Here is a 27,526-nt window from a genome sequence, read left to right as displayed (position 1 = left end):
TCTCAATTGTCCCCTGTCCAGGTGTCATGGAAACGACCTGAAAATGCTAATAAAGACTGACTATCTATCCTAACTGAAGGTCTCCCTCGTGAAAATATGGAATGTTTCATCTTCTTTTTTATTGTGGTTATTTTCTTGTAAAGCACTTTGCAACTGTTATATAAGGTAGATGTATATTGCACGGACAGTTTCTGGAGTGACGGTTTTAACAAGTGTTTCTTTAAATTATTGTGATTTTTATTGGTAGAACGTATAGATCACTGTTTCTTAACCATAGGGCCCCAGCCCGTTTTGTGGCTGCGGGCGGCCAAAAAATATGTTTCTTAGCTAGTGGTCCGAATGGACTGCAATGTACTCTGTTGTAATACACTTTCCCACCATTTGTGGCAGTAACGAACAGAAGAAGTCTGGAATTCAAGTCAGAAAAGTTTCTTAAGCGCAAACATGACTAAAGCGGTGAAGCTGTATTTTTATTTGTACTTTAATTGTATTGATAGTTTAGGTATTAAACTTAAAAAATAGTTTATTTACTTCTGCACTGCGTAGTTATATGTACAATTATGTTTTGGCAGTATTTATGAGTCCCTTCTTTTGCAGTATATTTGATTAGTATTTGTTTTTATAATCAGATGGCCTAAGCCTTGATAAGATGTTTGTGATTAATACATGGTTTCATATAATTTGACAAGGTTAACCTTTAAACTAAGTAGTTCACATATAATGAAAATCAATAGTAATTTGTACTAATTGAGTGTTAATATTTGTGTGGGCCATGTGTGGATCAAAAAGTTAAAAAATACCCTGGCATCGATCATAAGCACAATGTTTTACTAACTGCTATAAAAACTGTGTTTCCTATCGTGCACTAGGCTTTATGAGTGCACAAGTGCGTTCACAGAGGTGAAGCAAAATGCCGCATCCGGATGGGGACTCACTACCACCCACAACCACCTTCAATTGTTGCGGACTTGCTACATGGAAAACCGAATGGACTTTATCGACTAGATGCAATGGACACTAAAGAAGAGAAGAAGAGGGAAGCAGATATTTGTTACCGTCGTCATTTCCTTTAAACGCGCAACGAAAACTCCTAAATCGCTTTGGGACAGCATTAAACAATCGCGCGCTGCTCCAAGCTTTTTGTCCCAAAGCGACTTCCGTCGAGCTGGTGAAAACAACATGGTGCTGGAGAAGAAGACCTCCGGTAAATTGTCTTGCTTTTGCCTCCATGGCTCTTTAAAGTTAAAGATAGTGAGTCGGTGCCTTTACTGAACGCGTTTGTTTGTTATGATGACTTTATCTCACGAATTAGTCTTGTATATTAATCACGTTTGTATTTGTGGCAGCTCGGGTGGAGGCGGGCCAACGGAGAGTTTTGGATGAAGCCACCCGCCAGAGAAGGCTGAGCAGGCAGCTCGACGCTTTAGAGAAAGACAACTTCCAGGTAGGTGACTTCCATTTAAAAAAAGACCCCATTCTTACGGTAGCCGACAGCAAGGTCCTAAACACATAAAGGTTGCCAAAACACTTGCACTTTAAAACAAAATTGTGGTATCGTAGCTAATCTTTTATTAACTTACTTATGTATGTATACAGTTATGTTGGCTTTGTCACGCCAAATTTCTTCCCCCCCCATTTACTTCCGGGGCTGCGTCCAATAAAGTCACAAAGTTGCCGGGGGTCCTTAACCGGCACGCGACTGTCCTGTTTCGCGCCTGCACAAAAAAAAAACAATAATCGATTTCTTCAGATTCCAGCAGCTGTCAAAGACGGAGTATCCTTCCAGCGACGGGCAGTCAAAGCCGAAGTGCTATCGATCGCTGTCAATGACGTAAGAGAAAACATGACCACGGAAGTAAATGGTGGGGGGGGTTTGTAGGGGAAATAAATTTGGCGTGACAGCGCCCTTGAGAGATAATAACACTTGTATTAGACAGGCCACTAGAGGGCGCACTCGTTGTTAGGTTGGCTCCTGTCTATGTCACTTGGCATTAGAGCAGTGGTTCTTAACCTTGTTGGAGGTACCGAACCCCACCAGTTTCACCAGTAGCATTCACCGAACCCTTCTTTAGTGAAAAATAAAAAATATATATTTTTCCAAATTCAAGACAAAGTTATGTTTTTTTTACTGGTGCACAAAATGTACTGTGCATGAACATCACCTTGTTCAAGGAACAAAACCAACACAGTGCATGAACTCACAACAAAATACACACCTGCAAATCAGTGTGACTTCCGCTGTTGCCTTTGAGAGACCAGTTCAGATATGCGTGGCTTCACATTGACAAGTGTCACGCTCATGTCATTTTCACAGCAGAGTCTGTTCCTTTTCTTGGTTTTTATGTCCAGCATCCTCGAAAAGGATTGCTCGCAAAGATATGTTGTAAGAAATGGTATAAAAAATTCCAGGGCTTAACTAATAACTGGATACTTTTCCATTTGTCGACACCAAAATGTTGAGAGCGTTATTGTTCTGAAGAGTTGCTGTTGAACCTGGTTCTGCTGAATTTCAATGATTTTGTTGAGGTATTCATCATTGACATTTGCTGTCTCAACAGCAAACGTGAACGGCTGTCTCACCCATGCTGGATATGACTCTCTTGTAGGGAAATATCCGTCGAGAGACTTTGCAAGCTCATCTAAGTGCGTGGCAATTGTTTGCTTCAGTTCCATTCAGACACATCTCGTCGCTCACATGTGCTCCACTGAATGCTCAAGGAGTTTTTGCGTTTGCTCACGCATATGGAAAATTAGAGGGAACATTGTTTGGGGGTATTCATAATACGCCGATAGGGAGAAGTTTTATTTACACGATGAGTCGGGTGTGTCTTGACCTCCGCGGTGGAGGCTCCGCCGAACCCCTGAGGCTGACTCACCGAACCCCTAGGGTTTGATCGAACCCAGGTTAAGAACCACTGCATTAGAGGAAGAGTGTATCAAGCTTTGCAGGTGTGTGCTACAAGATGTTGAGTAGTCAACAAATAAGAACAATTCCTGTGCAGTGCATTCCTTTTGGAGATATAACATCTATATAAGTACGGAGCAAACGCACAACAACGTCCAAAACACCTTCAACTTTACACAACACATAAGTGCGGGGAAAAAGCCCAACAATGTCCAAAACACGCACATTAAACCCCTAAAACGCAGGCAATAGGCTGTATTCAGTCATGAGACGGCCTTCTGACCGTCTACTTCCTGTAAAAGAAATTGGTGGTCAACTAAACCAACATGGCTACTGTGAAGCAAACAGTCTGCGAACTATCTTGAGTATAGATATTTTTGCAAAAAGCAGATATGAGCAAAACAATTAAACTATGCAATAGAATGAATCCTTATACATTATCAAAACAAGATTTGTCGAGTCATCAAGATTTGTCGAGTCATCTCAAGGATTATCCGTCGGTCGCATTTTCAGACATGTCAAACTATTTCATTCTACACTGCAAAAAAGATGCTGCAGGCGTGGAAAAGCATGGAGGCCTACAACTTTTTTGTGTGTGTCTGGGTCAAGGAAATTGATATCAAGACTCTCCGTTTTTGCTCAGGCAAGGTTACATTTCAAGATTTTACTTTGCATCTTGTGAGGAAGCGTCCTTGTATACAAACTGCAAGCAGCACTCGATAGCCTTGATTCACTGTTTTTCTTTTTCCCATTATGTTAACAACTTATAAAGATAATCGGAGACACCACTGATGACCTGGCTGGTTGTGAAAGAAGTCGGAGAAGTGATCACAGCTCACTGTAACTGCATGATCACTGTTTCGGCCATGACCCTTGCTATTGTTGCACGCGTTGTTACAAGTATGCGTGGTTTTCCCTATCTTTACCAAAATATAACAATAGATCTCAACGTTATGTATGTCCTGAAAACTTAATTTATGATTGCTAACTTTGGTAAAAGCTTAACTTTTTTAGGTTTTGCTCACATTTGCTTTCTTTTATTTAGACTCGCCGAGTTGGTGGTTTAATAAAAAACTCATAGCAAAAATGCGTTTTAAGAACTCCGAAACAAGATGAAATACAAAAATATCAAGATAATACTTAAATGGGAAATACTGAAAGAACACAACAGAAGTACAATGAAACCGGCAGTTAGCATGTTATGACATTGCTGTCCATAGGAACAATGCGTCAATGCGTGAGCTGGGGAAAGCCATGTATATTTACTGAATTTGCCAACTAAGACAGAAGTTTTTGGTTCTAATCAGATTCACACCGGTCTGATTGGTCTGACAAAACCCCTGCTCAAGATGGCGGCCTTGTTGACGTGCCTGAAGGCCGCATGTATGTACCGCCTATCTACAAACCCCAAAACCAGTGAAGTTGGCACGTTGTGTAATTCGTAAATAAAAACAAAATACAATGATTTGCAAATCCTATTCAACTTATATTCGATTGAATGGACTGCAAAGACAAGATATTTAATGTTCGAACTGAGAAACGTAATTTTTTTTTTTTGCAAATAATCATTAACTTAGAATTTAATGGCAGCAACACATTGCAAAACAAGTTGGCACAGGGGCATTTTTACCACTGTGTTACATGGCCTTTCCTTTTAACAACACTCTGTAAACGTTTAGGAACTAAGGAGACCAATTTTTGAAGCTTTTCAGGTAGAATTATTTCCCATTCTTGCTTGATGTACAGCTTAAGTTGTTCAACAGTCCGGGGTCTCTGTTGTGGTATTTTAGGCTTCATATTGCGCCACACTTTCAATGGGAGACAGGTCTGGACTACAGGCAGGCCAGTCTAGTTCCCCCCACTCTCTTACTATGAAGGCACGCTGTTGTAACACGTGGCTTGGCATAGTCTTGCTGAAATAAGCAGGGGCGTCCATGATAACGTTGCTTGAATGGCAACATAAGTTGCTCCAAAACCTGTATGTACCTTTCAGCATTAATGGTGCCTTCACAGATGTGTAAGTTACCCATGCCTTGGGCACTAATACATGCCCATACCATCACAGATATTGGCTTTTGAACTTTGCGCCAAGAATAATCCGGATGGTTCCTTTCCTCTTTGGTCCGGAGGACACAACGTCCACAGTTTCCAAAAACTATTTGAAATGTGGACTTGTCAGACCACAGAACACTTTTCTACTTTGCATCAGTCCATCTTAGATGAGCTCGGGCCCAGCGAAGCCGGCGGTGTTTCTGGGTGTTGTTTATAAATGGCTTTCGCTTTGCATAGTAGAGTTTTAACTTGCACTTACAGATGGAGCGATGAACTGTAGTTACTGAGAGTGGTTTTCTGAAGTGTTCCTGAGCCCATGTGGTGATATCCTTTACACACTGATGTCGCTTTTTGATCCAGTACCACCTGAGGGATCGAAAGTCACAGGCATGCTGCTTCAATGCAGTGATTTCTCCATATTCTCTGAACCTTTTGATGATATTACGTACCGTAGGTGGTGGAATCCCCAAATTCCTTTCAATACCTTGTTGAGAAATTATGTCCTTAAACTGTTTGACAATTTGCTCACGCATTTGTTCACAAAGTGGTGACCCTCGCCGCATCCTTGTTTGTGAATGACTGAGCTTTTTATGGAAGCTGCTTTTATACCCAATCATGGCACCCACCTGTTCCCAAATAGCCTATTCACCTGTGGGATGTTCCAAATAAGTATTTGATGAGCATTTCTCAACTTTCTCAGTCTTTTTTGCCACTTGTGCCAGCTTTTTTGAAACATGTTGCAGGCATCAAATTCCAAATAAGCTATTATTTGCAAAAAATAACAGTTTTCCAGTTCGAACGTTAAGTATCTTGTCTTTGCAGTCTATTCAATTGAATATAGGTTGAAAAGGACTTGCAAATCATTGTATTTTGTTTTTATTTACTAAACCGATTTACACAACGTGCCAACTTCACTGGTTTTGGGGTTTGTATGTGCAACCCCTACCAGTGGCGCCACATCTGAGAGGGATATACAGATACATGACCAGGTGCCCAGAAGACATTTTTCAGAGTGAAAAGGCAAATTTATATTTATGAAACCTTTTTTTAAGAATATTAAATGTAATGAGTTGTATTTTCACCGTTTTGCATGTGTTTTTGGATGTTTGTGTTGTGAACGTTGCTGTGTGTTTCCAGTTGCATGTGTTTATTAGTCAATGTGTGTGTTCTGGACCCGCACTTGTGTGTTGTGTTTCATAAAGGTGCACGTGTTCTGGTGGTTTGCACGTTTTTTTAACATTGCTGCACGTTTGCTCCTGTGGTAGGGCTGGGCCGATATGAATATATATGCTATAGACACATAATCAATATCAATATAAAATTTGTTTGATTAAAAATATATTTCTATTTTGATTTTTTGGTCGGAAGAAGCCAGAAAGAATGAAGCATGATGATTGGTTAAACAAAGGCACTCACGGTCTGGTAGTCCTAGCAAAACAGGAAGTTATCAGTGAGCAATAGGAGGGAGATGCTTAACAGCCAATCGCGAAACAGTATCAACTATAACGTTTGGTTGTGGCATCTTGCTGTCTCGCTGTTGATTCTCTGCATGGAGTGAGAAGAGGTACTAAAATGAATGCTGCAGAGAGCCAAAAAAATTGGAATAAAACAGGCAAAGTCACCTCAACAGTATGGCAGTTTTTTGTTTTTTTTTCCAACGGACCATAGTCCTTCATCGCGCTCATCTTTTCCTCTTAACACTTGTCCGTTTCCTATTCGGATGTACGGAAACAACAGGTAGGATTTAAGGTGCAGGACTGTATTAATCAAACAAATAACAAAATAGAACAAATGTGCTACTTTTAAAATAATTTGGTTCAATAATATTTAAATAATAATTACTGCATAACATAAATTAATTTCCAAACTTAAATAAAAATAACAGACCAAATTAAATGTTACACAGACCATGTAACGTCCTGGCAGTAAACCTGCAAAAAAATGTTCTTCTCAGGTTTCTCTATGTTTACATTTTCACACTCCGCACTATTTTTTTTTTTTTACACTTTATTAAAGGCCTACTGAAATGAATTTTTTTTATTTAAACGGGGATAGCAGATCTATTCTATGTGTCATACTTGATCATTTCGCGATATTGCCATATTTTTGCTGAAAGGATTTAATATAGAACAACGACGATAAAGATCGCAACTTTTGGTATCTGATAAAAAAAGGCTTGCCCCTACCGGAAGTAGCGTGACGTAGTCAATTGAACATATACGCAAAGTTCCCTATTGTTTACAATGATGGCCGCATGAAGTGAGAGAGATTCGGACCGAGAAAGCGACGATTTCCCCATTAATTTGAGCGAGGATGAAATATTTTTAAATGAGGAAAGTGCAAGTGAAGGACTAGTGGGGAGTGGAAGATGCTGTGAGAGCCGGGGGTGACCTGATATTCAGCTGGAAATGACTACAACAGTAAATAAACACAAGACATATATATACTCTATTAGCCACAACACAACCAGGCTTATATTTAATATGCCACAAATTAATCCCGCATAAAAACACCTAGGTGTTTGTTATGCTAGCTCCTAGCTACTAGCTCGAGCTAGTTATAGCTCGAGCGGGTAATATGGACGGGATCCTGTATATATAACCCGCCAATACAATTCAAACACCTGCACAACACACACACTCACTCAGCCCAAACAACCGTTCACCTAACCCAAGGTTCATAAAGCTTATATATTTAATCAAAGTTACGTACATGACACGCACGTACTGGCAAGCAATCAAATGTTTGGAAGTGCGCGGGTGGGACCTGATATTCAGCTGGGAATGACTACAACAGTAAATAAACACAAGACATATATATACTCTATTAGCCACAACACAACCAGGCTTATATTTAATATGCCACAAATTAATCCCGCATAAAAACACCTAGGTGTTTGTTATGCTAGCTCCTAGCTCCTAGCTACTAGCTCGAGCTAGTTATAGCTCGAGCGGGTAATATGGACGGGATCCCGTATATATAACCCGCCAATACCATTCAAACACCTGCATAACACACACACTCACTCAGCCCAAACAACCGTTCACCTAACCCAAGGTTCATAAAGCTTATATATTTAATCAAAGTTACGTACATGACACGCACGTACGGGCAAGCAATCAAATGTTTGGAAGCGCGCGGGTGGGACCTGATATTCAGCTGGGAATGACTACAACAATAAATAAACACAAGACATAAATATACTCTATTAGCCACAACACAACCAGGCTTATATTTAATATGCCACAAATTAATCCTAATGCTAGCTCCTAGCTACTAGCTCGAGCTAGTTATAGCAAGCGATCAAATGTTTGGAAGCGCAGCTGTGTACTCACGTTATCGCAACTGTGTATCCAAATCAAAGTCCTCCTGGTAAGAGTCTCTGTTGTCCGAGTTCTTCCATCTTGACTGCGTCTTTCGGGAATGTAAACAAAGAAGCGCCGGCTGTGTACGTGTTGTTGCTGACTTCCCTCGCAAAATAGACACTTCGCACCGACAACTTTCTTCTTTGCTTGCTCAGCTTCTTTCTCCATAATGCAATGAACAAATTGCAACAGATTCACCAACACAGATGTCCAGAATACTGTGGAATAATGAGATGAAAACAGAGCTATTTCGTATTGACTTCAATGGTGTCCGAATACTTCCGTTTCAATGATTGACGTCACGCGCATACGTCAACCCTCAGGGGCGTTTCGAACCGGAAGTTTAGCGGGAAATTTAAAATTGCACTTTATAAGTTAACCCGGCCGTATTGGCATGTGTTGCAATGTTAAGATTTCATCATTGATATATAAACTATCAGACTGCGTGGTCGGTAGTAGTGGCTTTCAGTAGGCCTTTAAGTATTTCTTACATACATATACATATTTGCCCCTTCGTTCGTTGTGTTTCCAGGACGACCCTCTGAGCTCCCTTCCACCGCCAGGTCCAACAGCCCGCCTCCCCGCCTTTAGTGAAACAGAAGAGCCAGGTAATATGCCATGTTCTTCTCCTTCCTACAGCTGATCTCACGTGAGTTTTGTTGTGTTCAGAGAAGAAAAAGAGGAAGACGCGGGGCGACCACTTCAAATTGCGTTTCAGGAAAAACTTCACAGCGCTCCTGGAGGAAGAGGTACTTCGCTTTTTCCTTCTCTTTGTCTCATCAGGAGCTGAGCCCACCTCTAATAAATGATAAATGGGTTATACTTGTATAGCGCTTTTCTACCTTCAAGGTACTCAAAGCGCTTTGACAGTATTTCCACATTCACCCATTCACACACTAATGGCGGGAGCTGCCATGCAAGGCGCTAACCAACACCCATCAGGAGCAAGAGTGAAGTGTCTTGCCCAAGGACACAACGGACGTGACTAGGATGGTAGAAGGTGGGGATTGAACCCCAGTAACAAGCAACCCTCCGATTGCTGGCACGGCCACTCTACCAACTTCGCCACGCCTCTACTGTGCTTTACGTTTGACTTTCAGAACCTGTCGGAGAAGCTGGAACCAAATTACCTCTCTGCTCTGGTCCCCCCCTCCTCGCTTCCTCCAAGACACTTTTGTTGTGTGTGCGGATTCCCATCCAACTACACTTGCACTACCTGTGGGGGGCGCTACTGCTCCAGCAAGTGCCTGAGCACCCACAGAGAGACCAGGTATGTTCCAACCCCAAACATGGACTACTTTTGTGGGCAAAATAGGCAGCATCCGCTTTCCTCTGTAGGTGTTTGAAGTGGACGCTGTAACGGAGGCGGTGGTTGTTGCCACGGAAACTGCCAGATGGACACTTCACGTGGGAGGAATGTGGTGTGGACACTGTCAGCCATGTGTACTGCGTTGTCTACATTTGTGTATGATTCTGTGGAAATGTGTTTTGACGACACTTTTTAAAGCCCTGTAATATAAAAAGCAATAATTATAGAATTTCATTATCACAATCTGTGCGTTTGTATTAATTGAATTGTATTTGTCAACTCTATCAATACATTAAATAAAATACTGTTTAGTATTTTGGAGAACTATACCTCCTAAGATGTGTAATTTCTTCCAAGTCTGTCAAGTAGCCAATGTGCCTCCTCAAACAGTACAGGTAAAGCTAGTGTTTTTTAACAATTACTTTCCCCTACCTCGAAAAACTAAGGTCATTTGGTCAAAATGTGTATTCTGGGACATTTTTTGATATTATATCATCTGTGATGAATTGTACTGGACTACAGGATGTCCTCAGTTTATGACTTTTGTGTTTATGATGGACTCCTTTTATTTAATTAAAAGCTGATTTTCAAACTGAGTAGTTTGGTTCGTAAATACAAGACTCAATCTCGAGCACTGTTACATGTGTGCATGTGGAAAAATAAGTTTAAAGGACAAAGTCGCTTTTATTTTTTGGTGAACTGTTTACCCTCCATTTTGTCTCCCAAGCAGAAGGCAGACTCTTCTGACATTAGTGAGTTGCAGAAAACAACAATGAAATGAAATTAGATATTGTGAATGGTCAGAAATGGGAGCTATTTTGTTATTTTTGTATATATATTTTTCCTTCTGTAGAAACTAGGAGGGCTAAAGAACTTTAAGCCTTGTGTAACTTTACATTGTGTCTTTTTGCTTTACAGCATTTTCCCTTTTTTTTTTGCTGTTTTATATTATATAGTGAATTTTAAAAACAAAACTGCAGCTCAAACTTTGGGCACCCTTGTGAAATTAAAGAAGGTATTGTTGAACATGTGAAATGATCTGCTCCTATGAAATGTACAGTGATAACTTAGCAGTGTAGGGATCTCGTTACCGAGACCTTCTAAAAATGACACAACCACTGGGATAAATGTGAGAAATTGTTCTTTTTTAATTATTGTTTAATTGAATTCTTGTTTTAATATTTTTATTACTGTATTTTATGTCCTTCGTGTGTTCTGTGTACAAAACCCAAAACCAGTGAAGGTTGCACGTCGTGTAATTCGTGAATAAAAACAGAATACAATGATTTGCAAATCCTTTTCAACCTATATTCAATTGAATAAACTGCAAAGACAAGATATTTAATGTTCGAACTGAAAAACTTTTTTTTTTTGCAAATAATCATTAACTTAGAATTTAATGGCAGCAACACATTGCAAAAAAATGGCAAAGTGGCATTTATATCACTGTGTTACATGGCCTTTCCTTTTAACAATACCCAGTAAACGTTTGGGAACTGAGGAGACCAATTTTTTAAGCTTTTCAGGTGAAATTCTTTCCCATTCTTGCTTGATGTACAACTTAAGTTGTTCAACAGTCCGGGGTCTCCGTTGTGGTATTTTAGGCTTCATATTGCGCCACACATTTTCAATGGGAGACAGGTCTGGACTACAGGCAGGCCAGTCTAGTACCCACACTATTTGACTACGAATCCACGCTGTTGTAACACGTGGCTTGGCATTGTCTTGCTGAAATAAGCAGAGGTGTCCATGATAACGTTGCTTGGACGGCAACATATGTTGCTCCAAAACCTGTATGTACCTTTCAGCAATAATGGTGCCTTCACATATGTTTAAGTTACCCATGCCTTGGGTACTAATACACCCCCATACCATCACAAATGCTGACTTTTGAACATTGCGCCTATAACAATCCGGATGGTTCTTTTCCTCTTTCGTCCGGAGGACACGACGTCCACAGTTTCTAAAAGCAATTTGAAATGTGGACTCGTCAGACCACAAAACACTTTTCCACTTTGCATCAGTCCATCTTAGATGAGCTCAAGCCCAGCAAAGCCGGCAGCATTTCTGGGTGTTGTTGATAAATGGCTTTCGCTTTGCATAGTAGAGTTTTAACTTGCACTTACAGATGTAGCGACCAACTGTAGTTACTGACAGTGGTTTTCTGAAGTGTTCCTGAGCCCAAGTGGTGATATCCTTTACACACTGATGTCGCTTTTTGATGCCGTACCGCCTGAGGGATCGAGGGTCCATATCATCGCTTACGTGCAGTGATTTCTCCATATTCTCTGAACCTTTTGATGATATTACGTACCGTAGATGGTGAAATCCCTAAATTCCTTACAATAGCTCGTTAAGAAATGTTGTTCTTAAACTCTTTGACAATTTGCTAAAGTATTTTTTCAAATTGGTGACCCTCACCCCATCCTTGTTTGTGAAGGAATGAGCATTTCATGGAAGCTGCTTTCATACCCAATCATGGCACCCACCTGTTCCCAATTTGCCTGTTCACCTGTGGGATTCTCCAAATAAGTGTTTGATGAGCATTCCTCAACTTTCTCAGTCTTTTTTTGCAACTTGTGCCAGCTTTTTTGAAACATGTTGCAGGTATCAAATTTCAAATGAGCTAATATTTTTGAACATTTCGAACGTTAAGTATCTTGTCTTTGCAGTCTATTCAATTGAATATATAGGTTGAAAAGGATTTGCAAATCATTGTATTTTGTTTTTATTTACGATTTACAAAATGCCAACTTAACTGGTTTTGGGGTTTGTACATATCCAGGGACTTTGGTGTTAATTAGGTATCTAGGTTGGTCCTGCGATGAGGTGGCGACTTGTCCAGAGTGTACACTGCCTTCCGCCCGGGTGTGCTACAGCTAGGTGTCCCCACTCCCCTGCGACTCCGAAAGGGACAAGTGGTAGGAAATGGATGGATGGACTTCGGGTTTTGGTGTTGATATTGTATTTTTTTCGTTTTTAATTAGCCAGAATGTTGATTTGATAAAAGAAAATAGAACAACTCCAACCTAATTCTAGCTTTACAATACCGAGGGCAATTGAGAAGATATACACATAAAAACAAACAGTAATAATAGCATGAATATTATTGCTTTAAGAATATTTAACAAACAGAATCAACCACAATAACAGAAACAGTATATATCCTTATTATTGTTAGTATCACTTATCATTTCCACCACCATTATAGCCACAACCAGAAGCAAAACATCCTGGTTTTGCACAAGGACAATTTGGTAACTCTATAAGAAGATTAAAGTACAAAATTCTCAGACTTATGTTTTCAAGGAAGAGTAAATTCTGACGCACACGTGAGACTGGGTATGTAATGTTTTTTTTTTTTTATATGGGAGGTCAATTTGTAAATTCAACATTACGGTAAACCGATGGATGCAAGCATTACGGTGTCAACGCAATGACGTCAGAGGTAAGGAAGATGGCTGAAGGCGGAAGGTAAAGTAGTTAAGAGGCTGTCTTACCACAGAACGCTTGTCTGTCTCTGCGGACCGTTTTTTTTACATCGACGTCTTTTAGACTGGTCCCCGCTATACCGTCGTCTGGAACCCATTCACTCGGACGTAAAGTCCCGCTCAACAGTCGAAGGCGTCAAATCAGTGCTGTTAGCATGGCTAGCACAGCTGGCTATCAGAGCAGCTAAATATTATTGCGATGGATTTCTCTAAGGAAGGAGAATTTCATATTGGTTTAATTGAGCTAGGATAAGCATGTTGAATGAGATACAAAAGTTTTAGAAAACGGGATGCCTGCCTTAAATAAAAAAAACGAAAGCGGGGCGAGTAGGACGCTTGTAGTCGGGAGTGGGTGAACCGGTAATCGGACAGGCGAGCTACGCGAACGCCAAGTGTGATTTGGGCCTCCGGGAGGTTTCGTAAGGTCTAACTGCGCGACTTTTGACCAGGAATTTGCGGACACGCCTGGAAAACATGTCAAAGTCGTTGCCACGCCACAGTGAGTGTCCGCCAAACTAAAATTCTACTCATTCATTATTAACCGCTCTCGTTTAGCTTTGTTTCCATCCTTGGCAACTGTGAGTACTTCTTCATGTTGATCGATTGCATACTGACACGTTGTGTTTCAATGTGTGTGAGTGTAGTGGGGCAGTGTAGGTGGCCGTGCACTGTGTGAGACACCCTGCATATACTCATCGCCATGAGCAACAAGGAGATGGTTTCCACAGTGACAGGTCAGTGGTTCTAGCTCTGTTGCTATGGTACTATGGTAACCTGTTGTCAGTTATAGCGCTATCCATCCATCCATCCATCCATTTTTCTACCCCTTGTCCTTCTCGGGGTCGCTCAAATGGGAATATTTATACAGATTCGAAGGAGTAGTGCCATTTTTAAAACAGTTTCACCTACTATGTACACAGTCTCCTGACTACACAGACAGTTAAGTTAAAGTTAAACTACACAGAAAGTAATTTAAAGTTAAAGTACCCATGATTGTCACACACACACTAGGTGTGGTGAAATTATTCTCTGCATTTGACCCATCACCCTTGATCACGCCCTGGGAGGTGAGGGGAGCAGTGAGCAGCAGTGGTGGCCACGCCTGGAAATACTTTTTGGTGATTTAACCCCCAATTTGGGAGGGAATTAGTTTCCTTTAGACCTTTTCTTAGTGCAGTTAAGACCAAAATGTGACATTCATGTGTGCTTGTGTGCACGTTCAGAGAATAAAAGCCAGAGGAAGGTGTTCGTTCCCAACAAGCTGCTGGAGTGTCTGCCTCGCTCATTCAGTTTGCCGAACGAGCGTCTCAGGTGGAATACGAATGAGGTCAGTCTATGTCTATATTCTAATACAATTAAATCCAAAGGATTTCCCTCAGAAATGTAATCATCTTCACACTGTCAATTGATTCAGTATAAGTTGAAGTTCATGTGTGTGTGCGTGCAGGAGATTGCATCTTACCTGGTAACCTTTGACAAACACGATGAGTGGCTCTCTTGCACTCTGAAAACCAGGTACACACACAAGCAGTTCAAGCAGCTTGTATTCTTGGCTGACCATTGACTGTTTCAGGCCAAAGAACGGCAGCATCATCCTCTACAACAGAAAGAAAGTCAAGTACAGGAAAGATGGCTACTGTTGGAAGAAACGCAAGGATGGAAAGACCACCCGAGAGGACCATATGAAGCTGAAGGTGCAGGGGATGGAGGTAAACAGCACTCCCTTCAGGGCACAAACAGCATTGCAGCCATAGTAAAATGAGTTTGCACTCAAGCTGACCTACTGTATCTGTGCTTGCAGTGTCTCTATGGTAATTACGTCCATTCCTCCATCGTGCCAACATTCCACCGGCGGTGCTACTGGCTGTTGCAGGTCAGCATACACACTAAACCACACTCACACATTCATACACACATTCACATGTGCCGTTCGCATTTTGACAGAACCCAGATATTGTGCTGGTCCACTACCTGAATGTGCCATCCCTGGAGGATTCTGGGAAATTCAGTCCACTGTTGTGTGCTCTGACCAGTCGCCATGACAGCATGAAGTGGAGCAGAGATGATCTGCTGAGTCAGCTCAAGCCCATGTGTAAGTCACACTTGTCTTTTGCATGCATACATAGTCCAGATGAGTTGTGTGTGTGTGTGTGTGTGTGTGTGTGTGTGTGTGTGTGTGTGTGTGTGTGTGTGTGTGTGTGTGTGTGTGTGTGTGTGTGTGTGTGTGTGTGTCAGTTCACAGCATCAAAGCTTCTGGAGATACCAGCGATTTCAGCATTGAGGAACTAGTACAGCTCATCCTGGATCGCCAGAGAACCAAACCCCAGCCGCGCACACATGCCTGCCTCTGCAACACCAGCCAGGGTAATGCTCCTGCTGTGACATCCCACGATAATGTGTCTGTGTGATGTGTACGTGTGTGTCATCACCACCAGGAGGGAACATTCCCCACAGCTGCAACAGCACCAAGCATCGCATCATCTCCCCCAAACTGCCCCCGTCCTCCTCACCTCTCTCCTCAGAGGCAGGAGAGCTCGGGGGAGGCGTGGGAGACGCCAAGCTGCCGCACCTCCAGGCACAGAGCAGCCCCGCTTCGTCTCCACGTCCCCCCTCTACGTATGTGAGCACCACAAGCCCCTTGGATGTGAAAGGCGACAGCGGATGTGAACCATGTTGTGCTCCTTGCAGCTCGGCCTCGTCTCCCTTGCAGCCACATGTGGGAAACCACAGGAACGGTTTCTACGGCGACCACCATGGCAACCTGACCACGGTGGCACTGCCACATAATGCGGTGATCGTCATGGCAACCACTACTGCCATCTCAGGTGGAGCCAAAGGGGATGATGCAGCCAACCAATTATTACTCCCCCCCTCCATCCACCTTCCTGGAACACCTGCCTCCCCTTGCCCTCCCTCCCCCACAACTCCATCCATCCCCCCTCCTGTCCACCCAACGGGGATGACCACCCTGTCACTCGCTCTTCTTCCCTCCCCTGTTTTAGGAGGCCTTCTCCTCAATCCTTCCTCTTCTGCCTCCCTCCGATCTCCACCTCCCCCCCTGGCAACCTCACCTTCCCCTCCCATGTCATTTTCCTCCTCGTCTCTCCCCACATTCCTCCCACCTGCCTTTGATCCTGATTCCTTCTTGAACTCCCCCAAGCAGGGCCAAACGTACGGCGGCCCACTTCCTCGTTCGAGTTGCACCCCTTCCCCCGTTATCTGTTCCTGCTCCCCCCTTTCACCTTCCTCCCTAGCACTCTCCCCCACGTCGACCCCACCCTCATCAATTTCCCCTCCTTCATCCCTCTCCTCCTCCTGTGAGAATGACAGAAAGGACTCCGCTTCCCTTCCCCCCTCCCTGTCCCTTTCCCCAACTTCCTCGGTTGCCCCGGCCCTCCTCCCTCTTTGTTTGGAGCTTGGCGCGCTAGGGGAGTCTGAGGAAAAAGACCAAGGAAGTGGCAATAATGTGCGCAGCTTAGCTCCTCCCACAAAGTTGGCACTGCTACAGGTGAGTCACACCTTTGGCACCTACACAAACAAATATTATCATGACAACACATTTGGTTCCAGTACTACAACCATATGAACTGGCTGGGGTGTACATGTCTGTCTGGTGCAGCCCTGCCACTCTTCAAATGCGTCACCACGACAACAGATGAGAAGTACTGCTGCTTTACTGCTGTCAGATGGCCAGCCCAAACAATCACCTAATCAGGAGCAGCCCTATGATCACCTGCCAGGACCTGGGGTTGCACCATTAGCCCCTCTATCCCATCAGCACATTGAGCAACAATCTGATAATCAGGAAGATATCACCATGGAAACCTCTGCCCAGTTACCAGCCATCTTGCAGGTGAAGGAGAGGATGGGGCAGGGGCATGACTCCGAAGCCCCTCCTATGGACACCCAACTGGAAGCAGAGCCCTGTGGGCAGGAAGCAGAGGAGCTTGTCATCTCTTTTGACAGCCAATTTCCTGACCTGATCTCTGATCTCATCACAGAGGAAGCAAATCCAGTCGCACCTCTTCCCTCCACAGCCGTGGATGTTGGTGCCACCCCGGCTGTGTTCCCAGCTGGAATTCGCTACATGGTGCCCCCCCAGCCCTCCCCCTCTTCCTCCTTCTTACCCTTTCCTCACCCACTGCCAACTTCGTCCCGACTTGCCTCTATCACAGACTTCTCACCTGAGTGGTCGTACCCCGAGGTAACCCATCATCAGCACCACAAAACTTCTTCACAATTCTAATATACATATGTGTGTGTGTTGTGCAGGGTGGGGTGAAAGTATTGATCACAGGACCGTGGAGTGAGCAGCTGGGTCAATACCTGTGTGTGTTTGATCAGAGCTCTGTTCCGGCATCACTGATCCAACCTGGCGTGCTGCGCTGCTACTGCCCCGGTATATGCACACACATGCACTAGGGATGTAACGATAAATCGTATCAATGATAACTGATGGTTAAAGGCCTACTGAAATGAATTTTTTTTATTTAAACGGGGATAGCAGATCTATTCTATGTGTCATACTTGATCATTTTGCGATATTGCCATATTTTTGCTGAAAGGATTTAGTATAGAACAACGACGATAAAGATCGCAACTTTTGGTATCTGATAAAAAAAGGCTTTCCCCTATCGGAAGTAGCGTGACATAGTCAATTGAACATATACGCAAAGTTCCCTATTGTTTACAATGATGGCCGCATGAAGTGAGAGAGATTCGGACCGAGAAAGCGACGATTTCCCCATTAATTTGAGCGAAGATGAAGAAAGATTTGTGGATGAGTAAAGTGCAAGTGAAGGACTAGTGGGGAGTGGAAGCGATTCAGATAGGGAAGATGCTGTGAGAGCCGGGGGTGACCTGATATTCAGCTGGAAATGACTAAAACAGTAAATAAACACAAGACATATATATACTCTATTAGCCACAACACAACCAGGTTTATATTTAATATGCCACAAATTAATCCCACATAAAAACACCTAGGTGTTTGTTATGCTAGCTCCTAGCTACTAGCTCGAGCTAGTTATAGCTCGAGCGGGTAATATGGACGGGATCCCGTATATATAACCAGCCAATACAATTCAAACACCTGCACAACACACACACTCACTCAGCCCAAAGAACCGTTCACCTAACCCAAGGTTCATAAAGCTTATATATTTAACCAAAGTTACGTACATGACACGCACGTACGGGCAAGCAATCAAATGTTTGGAAGCGCGCGGGTGGGACCTGATATTCAGCTGGGAATGACTACAACAGTAAATAAACACAAGACATATATATACTCTATTAGCCACACCACAACCAGGCTTATATTTAATATGCCACAAATTAATCCCGCATAACAAACACCTAGGTGTTTGTTATGCTAGGTCCTAGCTCCTAGCTACTAGCTCGAGCTAGTTATAGCAAGCGATCAAATGTTTGGAAGCGTACTCACGGTATCGCGTCTGCGTCTGTTTACGAAGTCAAAGTCCTCCTGGTAAGAGTCTCTGTTGTCCGAGTTCTTCCATCTTGACTGCATCTTTCGGGAATGTAAACAATGAAACACAGACTGTGTTGTGTTGCTGACTTCCCTCGCAAAATACTCCGCTTCGCACCGACTTTCTTCTTTGCTTGCTCAGCTTCTTTCTCCATAATGCAATGAACAAATTGCAACAGATTCACCAACACAGATGTCCAGAATACTGTGGAATGATGAGATGAAAACAGCTATTTCGTATTGGCTTCAATGGGGAAGCCATACCTGTGTTCTACTGGCTACGTCACGCGCATACGTCATCCTCAAAGGCGTTTTGAACCGGAAGTTCCCCGGGAAATTTAAAATTGCACTTTATAAGTTAACCCGGCCGTATTGGCATGTGTTGCAATGTTAAGATTTCATCATTGATATATAAACCATCAGACTGCGTGGTCGGTAGTAGTGGTTGCAATGTTAAGATTTCATCATTGATATATAAACTATCAGACTGCGTGGTCGGTAGTAGTGGGTTTCAGTAGGCCTTTAATATTACTATTAAAATTATCAAAAAAGTGATTGATAACTCAATTTTGATATACTCAAGGACTAATGCTAACATGAAAACAAGAGACATGAATCTCTTTCCCCATTTAGAAACAACATACCCCAATCTTAACTTGCATAAACGCATTGCTGTCTGAGTAACTAAGCCATTGAATTGTGCACATTGAACCTACAACCTTTGCTCTCTTAGCGAGTAATCGTTCTATACTCGGAAGAATAAAGGATACAGGATCCAGTGTGTGTGTTAGTGATTTAGTGTAAGAGTTAAAAATGTTGTTTGGACTTCGTTGTTGGTTTTAATAAAGTGGTTGTTGATCGTCCCCCTTTTTGTCATCCTTTCAAAATCCGGGCAAAAGCTACAATATCTAACATCTACATAAAAATCCTACAATCTGGGAGCTTCATGGCTTGTGATTTTGGTAGACATGGGCAATATGGGCAGAGTCTTCTGGAGAATCTGCAGGTCTCTATCTCTGACTGTGTGTTTCAATCGCCATTTTTACAACACAAATTATTTGACAACTCCTACTTCTCATCTTCCTCACATTGTGTAATGTGCATGCGTATGACCAAAGCTCCACACACACACACCAAACTAAGTAGTAAAGCAGGGAAAACACATTCTCTGAAGGGAGTCAGCTCAAGCGATTCAGATTTTTTGAATAAATTGTTGCATCCCGAGTAGGTAGTATCAGCTCTTTTTTGACAGTATTAAAGAAGCAGCCTAGCATATGTGTCCAAGGGTTTATTCTCACAGACAGATGACCTACTGCTGCCCCTTCTTACAATCATTTGGTGTTTTCTCTCCCTAGCTCACGAGGCCGGGCTCGTCTGTCTTCAGGTTCTGGAGTCTGGAGGTTCAGTTTCCTCATCAGTTCTGTTTGAGTACCGTGCACGAAACGCCAGTTCGCTGCCCAGCTCTCAGCTCGACTGGCTCTCATTGGACGGTCAGACTGGTCACTGTAGTCTGATATTAGGAACAAGTTTAGCTCCTCTTTACAACCTGGTTAGTTGACAAAAATATTTCTGTGTTGTACAGACAACCAGTTCAGAGTGTCCATCCTGGAACGCCTGGAGCAGATGGAGCGCAGAATGGCAGCCATGGTGGCCCGCAATGTTACCCAACAGCACAACACACAACAGCAGGGGCAGCAACATGGCAACCGGCTGGCCACGCCGCCTCCCCCACACACACCCGACGACTGTGACCAGGTGTGGAGACTGACCAATGATTTAAAAGTGTAAGTCACATCAGCTGACTTTGTGTATGTGTGTGTGCATGCATGTGTGCGTGCGCGCGCCAGTCGCCCCAGTGGTTTGAGAGGAGGATTGTACGAGTGTGTGAGAGGATGATGAGAGGAGTGCGATGGAGTGGAGGTGAAGAAGATAGGCTTCATCACTCTGTACGTCACCGTGGGATGACACTGCTCCACCTGGCGGCTGCACAGGGTTATACATATCTGATAAACACGCTCATTACCTGGAGGTACATAAACACACACACACACAAATACACATCTGCTTAACCCTTTGATGTGGTGTATAGGCATGTTCACAGTGAAAGTTTGGACCTGGAACAGGAAGTTGATCCTCTCAACGTTGACCACTTTTCCTGCACGCCGCTGGTATGACATGCTTCGGTCATGGCTCTCTGATATGTTGTAGGGTCAGACACCGCTCAGGTTTGATGGGTTGTGTGTGTATAGATGTGGGCGTGTGCTCTGGGCCATCAGAGGGCAGCGGAGCTCCTCTATGCCTGGAATAGTTTGGCTCTTGGCATCCCAGACTCACTGGGCCGCCTACCGCTCGCTGTGGCCCGCTCCAGAGGACACACGTGTCTCGCTGGCGCTCTGGAGGACCTGCACATGCAGGCGCACGTGACTCCTAGAGACACACATGCGCATCCTCCAGCCTCACCTCTGTCGACAAGCCCGGACACAGGTGACATGCCAGTAGAGCAGACCTGGGCATTGTGCGGCCCGCGGGCCGCATCCGGCCCTTTGTACGTCCCTGTCCGGCCCGCGTGAGGCCAATTATAAATTACAAAATAAATTTTAAAAAGCATCTATTTCGAGTGTGCAATACAACGGTGCTGCTTTTGTTTTGAAAAGCGTTATTTGTATTACTTCCGTGTGGACGTATGCTCGTGCGCGCAGCGGCAATCTCAAATTACAAAATAAATTTAAAAAAACATCTTTGTCGTGCGTGCAATACAACTGTGCTGCTTTTATTTTGAAAAGTGTTATTGTGCGTATGTCCTGTGAGGGAAGGCGCACAGCGACTAAAAAGAGAAAAGTTGATGACGAATGGCGTGTTTTCAACAAGACAAGTAAAGGTAAAGCTGTGTGCTTATTTGTGGTACACACGTTGTGTTTAAAGAATATAGTGTAACGACCTGCTGAAGTAGATGTTGTTTTCTTGAGTTGCGTAAATGAGGAGTGAGGAGACGTGCGTGTGGAAGGAACGAGATATGTTGAGCTGTGTTAGTATAGCTTGCTCAATAAAAGTTTAAAAAGAGCGTCAGACTTGATGTGCACTTCTTCTGGACACTACAATTGGTGGCAGAAGTAAAACTTTGCGCATACTGCACTGTTTGTGTGCTACGTCATCGGGAGGTACGTGCCACGTGAGGAGCTCGCCGCAAAGAGAGAGAGAGAGAGAGAGAGAGAGAGAGTGTTTACAGGTGCAGCCACGCTGCTTGCCACGGGGGGAATTCCGCCCTCAATGAAGACTCCCAGGTTTGATGGCAAGGCGAACTGGGAGGCATTTCATCCCACTTCTGACATCAATTGTAGCGTCCAGAAGAAGTGCACACCAAGTCTGATGCACTTTTTAAACTTTTATTGAGCATGCTATACTAAAACAGCTCAACTTATCTCGTTCTTTCCAAAAGGAAAACCAATCCTCACTCCTCATTTCCGCAACAGCAACGCTTCCTCCTTCTTCACCAATCACCTTACAGGCGTGCTACGTTCACAATGTTTTCTTATCTGGTTAAATAAAGGTTTTACAACAAAGAGGATGCAGGATAAAGTGACAGAAATTGAAATTTTTGTATTGTAATATACATCAGGAAGTGTTGTGTAAGAAAGTGTTAAAAATAAAACCATCAAAAGCCATCTGCTTTTGTATAAAGATAAGTTAGGTTAAATGAAAATATTATTATTATTATTATCTATCTTACGGTATATCAAAAATAATTTGAGCAAAATTTAATTGAAATATTGTCAGTGTGGCCCCCCAGCAGTGCTCAGGTTGCTCATGCGGCCCCCGGTAAAAATTAATTGCCCACCCCTGCAGTAGAGGGTCACGGGTTGTGAGGTAATCGCTGCGATTCTAACCATCCTGCTTCTGCCCATTACAGGTCTCAGCTCTTCCAGCAGCCTCCCCTCCCCTAGTGATTCCTGCTCCCCCTCCCAAAGCTCTGCTTACTCTAGTTACTCTGCCCCCATGGACACCTCTCCGTCCTCTCCATTGTCTCCTTCATCTTCCTCTTTATCCTTGCCTGTCTCATCTTCCCCATCGACTTCCCTGGTTGTGTCGCCTGCATGGGGGGAGGGGCCAAACACAGGTAACATTTGATTAAAGAACATGTCCTCTGGGCAGTACCAACCTGTTTCACTAATTGTTCTAGCAGATTTGAACCGGTGTGGCTTCATGGAGTGTAACAGCGAGAGCTCTGCTTCCCAAGTCCTCCCCCACATGGAGCCAACACTGGCGGAGCATCTCCTGTGCTACAGCGAGAATGTGGAAAACGAAGGCGAGGAGGAAGAGGAGGTGCTCGAAGTACACGTTACACAATGCGTCACTACTTAATTCTAACTGCAGATATTGAGACGTGCTGTTGGTCACAGGTTGACATGGCCACGCTGGCCGAACAAATCATTGAGGCTACACCAGAGCAAATCAAACAAGAGGACTTCACCAACGAGGCGGAGTCACCGCTCCGTGAGAGTGGGGATAATCCCGCCATTGAGGACACCTGGTTGGCAACCTACCTGGACACAGTCGACGCCCATACGCAATCTTTGCCCAGGTAACCCGTAAGCATCATCTTTTTCTTGTGGGAGAGAAGCATCTCTCCACTTTTTGAGGAGGTCTTGATTTATAGGAACCATGTTTTTTTCCCTGTATTTAGGCGAATCTGCCCTCCCTCACCCCTCAGCGCTTTGGCCCTTCAGAGGCTTCGCCCCCCCTCCTCTGTGGCATGGGCGGAGTTTCTAAATGCATCAGCCAATGGAAAGATGGAAAGGGACTTTGCCCTGCTGACACTGACGGACGGCGAACAGAGGGAACTTTATGAAGCTGCCAGGATTATCCAAAATGCCTTCAGGAGATACAAGGTGCCCTTGGGTGCCTAATCAGTGAGTGTTTGTGCTGTCCCCTGCTAGACCGTTTCTCATTCACTATGTATGTGTGCAGGGTCGCAGGTTGAAGGAGCAGCAGGACATGGCTGCAGCTGTCATTCAAAGATGCTACCGCAAATACAAACAGGTGTGTGCGCATGTGTGCCTGTGTACGAGCTTGAGTGTCTGCTTGTGTGTGTGTCTGCGTGATCCAGCTTCACTAACACTAACCTGCTTTGTTTCTCTGCCTCCTCTCTCTCTGGCTAGCTAACATGGATAGCTCTGAAGGTAATGGTGAAGCAGTAGATGTAGTGTGACGTGCGTGTGGGAACAAGTACAAGAATGACATGTGCACTACAGACATCATCACTTCCTGTCCTTTGGCTCACCTTGTGCCTTTTTTTTCCCCAGTATGCACTCTACAAAAAGATGACACAAGCGGCCATCTTGATCCAGTCCAAATTTCGTTCATACTACGAGCAGAAACGCTTCCAGCAGAGTCGGCGGGCAGCAGTGCTAATCCAGCAGTACTATCGCAGCTACAAGGAGTATGAGAGGCTCAAGCAGGGTCCTGGCGGTGGCGCAGGCCACACCCCCAGAATGAAGTAAACTCAGTGTCAATGGACTTAGGTGGCTTGTGAGCATGGATTTTGAACAACAGCTGTTTGTCCTCTGTCCACCAGGGGGACCTTCTTGACCAAGAAGCAGGACCAGGCAGCGCGAAAGATCATGAGGTTTCTGAGACGCTGCAGACATCGGTAACACACACACACACGTGCACAGTCTGCTCGTGACCTCCTCTTGTGATTGACTGCCACTCGTATGTATGTATGTGTGTGCGACGGCGCAGGATCAAGGAACTGAAGCAAAACCGAGAGCTGGAGAGGCGGGGACTGACCACATAGATGCCCTGCTTGGCGAGGACGTGGACTGTCCTGATGAATGTAGTTTTTGGCAGGGAGCTTTCAGAAGGTTTCACCACAATCATATTGACAAGTTAAAGGTGGTCATGTGACGTAAATACATACATCTCGTCGCATGAATAGTGTGGGTGCGTACATATATATATATTTATTCACCCTGTACACAGGGACTTTATAGATGCTTTTATTTATGAGTACAAGTCTTAATGAACTGTGACATTTGACCCCAGTGTGAGGCGCTGATCCGAACTTGAAATTCATGTGCGTGTGCTTGAGAAAAGTCCTTGATTCCCCATCTGCACTCCTCCGAATTGTATGTTGAGTACGCTGTTGTCATGACAACCCGTGAGCCAGCATGAGCTTACAACTGTTTGCATGAGTTTTTAATGTCCTGCTTCTTTGTTCACAAAGCGCCACTTTCCAGCCTCTGGTCTCAATGTATTTTTACGCCTGCTCCAGGCGATAAAGACACGTGTAGAGAAAAATATCTGCTTTATTTCATATAAAAGCTGTGGCTCTTCAGCTTTGGACATCAACAAAGCATTATAGGGCATGTTATGGTTTTCATTGGAATACATGGGCAATGTAGTGAACAGTTGCTTGGTGCATCCCCGCCCAGCTGCCAGGTTGTCGGCTAGAAACCACTTATCTCTGATGATTCCGGAACATCTCCGGGTGGTGGAGCAGCGACAGACAACATAGGTCAGCTTTTGATATGCTTTGTGTCCAAAAAACTACACATTTAATTGATGCTTGCAGCTACATGTTGTAAAAATTAAAAGTTAGACTTTGCAGTTTGATCAGAAGGTAAACAGAACCAGTCAGGACACTAATAAATCATCAATATCAGATCAATACAATAGCAAAATAAAAAATATATAACTAAATAAGATCAGTTTGCTTCCCAGGTGTATTTGTCAACGCTGCCTCAGCTCCCGACGTTCACATGCCCTGCCTGATACTCTGGATGATCTGGAAGATGGCTACACACAGACACGTGCACGTTAAATCAAAGGTTAGAAACAGCCATGACGTCACAGCCATGAACTCACCTGAGCCACAAACCACAAAGACGAAGAGCGCCAGCAGCCACGGACCCACCGGAGACTTCTCCTCGTTGACCGGCCGCTGGAAGACAAACGTCCCGCGGGCGCTCAGTCATTTGTAAAGTAAATCAATTATTTTCATTTTTTTAAGGTTAGCTTTGATTGTTAGCTCGACCAGCTCTTAAATTACCTTTAGTTCTGAGTCAACAACAAATGGGAGTCACAGCTACAGATATAAACACATTCAAATATAAATGTATAATTGTATGGGGTACAAATATATGGCATTATGTGATGTGGGACGGTGACACAAGAATCGCAGCGTTAGCCGTTAGCTCGGCTGTCGGTACCGATGTTTTCTGGACGTGTCCCCGCTGTGTGATTGTCTTGCTGTGCCGCTCGTTCGCCACTTTCATCCTCTGCACTGCCGACATGTTTGTGGTGGCGCCGAACCGAACCAGGACGTGAGCCGGAGGGAGACGTCTGCTACCCGCTGCCGAAAGATAGATGCTCTTACGGCAATGCTAGCCGTTCCTAGCGGAAAACGACTCTGTCACGTGACGGTCTCGTTGCCTTCGCGCGAATGTAGCGACCCCAACCCCGGCTGGAGGATAATGGCGTCACACTCCGCCAATTTCATTGTCGAACAGAGTGCAAACACATGTTTTTTCTTCAGATTAAGTCATCTGCCGTTGTAATAAATAATAATTTAGCAACGTCAGCATTGTTTTTGAAGTATTCCGGACTTAAATGATGCATTTTGTGAAGCATATTAACAAATGTGTCAATTATAATTTGAAGTAAATACATACATATATTACCCACATATGCGGTCCTCTCCAAGGTTTCTCATAGTCATTCACCGACGTCCCACTGGGGTGAGTTTTTCCTTGCCCGTATGTGGGCTCTGTACCGAGGATGTCGTTGTGGCTTGTACAGCCCTTTGAGACACTTGTGATTTAGGGCTATATAAATAAACATTGATTGATTGATTGATATATTAAGCGTCATAATGTACCTGTATATAATGATTTTTTTTCACGATTAAATTGATTGATTTCATGATTTAGAAATGTAATTTAATGACACATTTAGGTGATTATTGAAATATTTATTACATTTTGTCCAATATGTTTATTTTATTTGGTCTATCACTTCATGAGTTTAATTTATCTGTCAACTCAGCCGTCAAAGTCAGTGGGCGGATCCTAACACCTGATTGGTTACCCAGCACTTCCACTTGCAATGATTGGACCGCATTTTTGTTCCCACTTAGTTATTAATTTATTAAATTAATCTGTCCAACTCACCCATCAAAGTCAGAGGGCGGGGCTAACACAAACATATTTTAATTTTTTCCCCCAAAATGGTGCCGCTGTAGTGGCTGCTAATTTCTAGAGCTTTGTGCTCTTGTGTATTGTCCTTTTGTGTTCCTAATGTTTTGTTTTGGTTTTCCTTGCCTTTTACTTTTGTAGCTTTTTATATAGAAAGGGCACCGCTGAAGTGGCAGCTGACTGTATCAGCTTGTTGCTTTATCATGCCCTTTGTGTTGTTTGATGTTGCCCTTATTTTCACACGTTTTTTTTTTACCTTATTTATCATGGACTTTTTGTATCTGCATTGCCACCACATAATTTCCACGTTGTGGGATAAATAAAGCCTGTCCTATCCTATCCTTAACTGTGAAAGTCTTTCAAAACATGGCAACTCAGGAGAATATATTCACACTTTTTTGGGGAGTTGGTGGTCTATTTTAACATTGCGGATTATGTGGAAGGGACACCTGCTGACCCAGAGAATGTTGCGGTATAAAGTTAAAAGTTAAGGAATATATTGAAGTTGTTGTGGAATTATTTCCACACTTTAAGACCAATATATCAACCAGTACTCCTCCACTTCTGTGGTAGAAGGGTTCAACAGGCAAGTAACTATAATCAGTTGTTAGAAGTTGAAACCTGCCAATTGACGGCTGAGTTGACTTACAAAATAAATTCATGAAGCACTGAAAGGGCAAAATGGTACAAAATTAAATATTTAAATAATTACAAAAATGTGTCA

At 43.5% G+C, this 27,526-nt stretch overlaps 3 protein-coding genes across 9 annotated transcripts; 2 read left to right on the top strand and 1 right to left on the bottom strand.

The window, feature by feature from the left end:
* Positions 1 to 893: 893 nt before the first annotated feature.
* znhit1 (zinc finger, HIT-type containing 1) lies at positions 894 to 10,826 on the top strand. Its single transcript, XM_062066911.1, has 6 exons — positions 894 to 1,204; positions 1,347 to 1,444; positions 8,855 to 8,930; positions 8,992 to 9,071; positions 9,423 to 9,592; positions 9,661 to 10,826. The coding sequence occupies exons 1-6, from the start codon at positions 1,006 to 1,008 to the stop codon at positions 9,680 to 9,682; spliced, it is 645 nt and encodes a 214-aa protein (XP_061922895.1). The 5' UTR covers positions 894 to 1,005; the 3' UTR covers positions 9,683 to 10,826.
* A 2,235-nt stretch (positions 10,827 to 13,061) lies between these two features.
* Positions 13,062 to 24,944, top strand: camta2 (calmodulin binding transcription activator 2). 7 transcript variants are annotated; one of them, XM_062065448.1, is made up of 26 exons: positions 13,062 to 13,105; positions 13,767 to 13,856; positions 14,346 to 14,449; positions 14,570 to 14,637; positions 14,696 to 14,831; positions 14,924 to 14,995; positions 15,067 to 15,214; positions 15,352 to 15,486; positions 15,558 to 15,738; positions 15,811 to 16,630; positions 16,742 to 17,326; positions 17,395 to 17,521; positions 19,966 to 20,100; positions 20,193 to 20,365; positions 20,458 to 20,639; positions 20,700 to 20,778; positions 20,860 to 21,094; positions 22,518 to 22,724; positions 22,791 to 22,930; positions 23,008 to 23,189; positions 23,292 to 23,496; positions 23,576 to 23,647; positions 23,767 to 23,787; positions 23,911 to 24,104; positions 24,183 to 24,257; positions 24,350 to 24,944. In XM_062065448.1, the coding sequence occupies exons 2-26, from the start codon at positions 13,823 to 13,825 to the stop codon at positions 24,402 to 24,404; spliced, it is 4,365 nt and encodes a 1,454-aa protein (XP_061921432.1). In that variant the 5' UTR covers positions 13,062 to 13,105; positions 13,767 to 13,822; the 3' UTR covers positions 24,405 to 24,944. The 7 variants fall into 7 exon arrangements, 5 of the variants coding, with proteins under 5 accessions (XP_061921432.1, XP_061921433.1, XP_061921431.1 ...); XM_062065449.1 differs by lacking the exon at positions 13,062 to 13,105 and adding an exon at positions 13,116 to 13,621 and having other exon boundaries at positions 15,358 to 15,486; XM_062065447.1 differs by lacking the exon at positions 13,062 to 13,105 and adding an exon at positions 13,116 to 13,621.
* Positions 24,900 to 26,040, bottom strand: zgc:85858 (uncharacterized protein LOC405879 homolog). Its single transcript, XM_062065453.1, has 3 exons — positions 25,819 to 26,040; positions 25,475 to 25,550; positions 24,900 to 25,405 (listed from the first exon to the last, which is right to left on the bottom strand). The coding sequence occupies exons 1-3, from the start codon at positions 25,900 to 25,902 to the stop codon at positions 25,365 to 25,367; spliced, it is 201 nt and encodes a 66-aa protein (XP_061921437.1). The 5' UTR covers positions 25,903 to 26,040; the 3' UTR covers positions 24,900 to 25,364.
* Positions 26,041 to 27,526: the final 1,486 nt, after the last annotated feature.

This window comes from Entelurus aequoreus, linkage group LG12 (assembly GCF_033978785.1).
Source record: "Entelurus aequoreus isolate RoL-2023_Sb linkage group LG12, RoL_Eaeq_v1.1, whole genome shotgun sequence".
NCBI classification, from domain to species: domain Eukaryota; kingdom Metazoa; phylum Chordata; class Actinopteri; order Syngnathiformes; family Syngnathidae; genus Entelurus; species Entelurus aequoreus.
The sequence above is the reverse complement of the archived record's forward strand: the minus strand, read 5'-3'. Positions and strand labels throughout refer to the sequence as shown.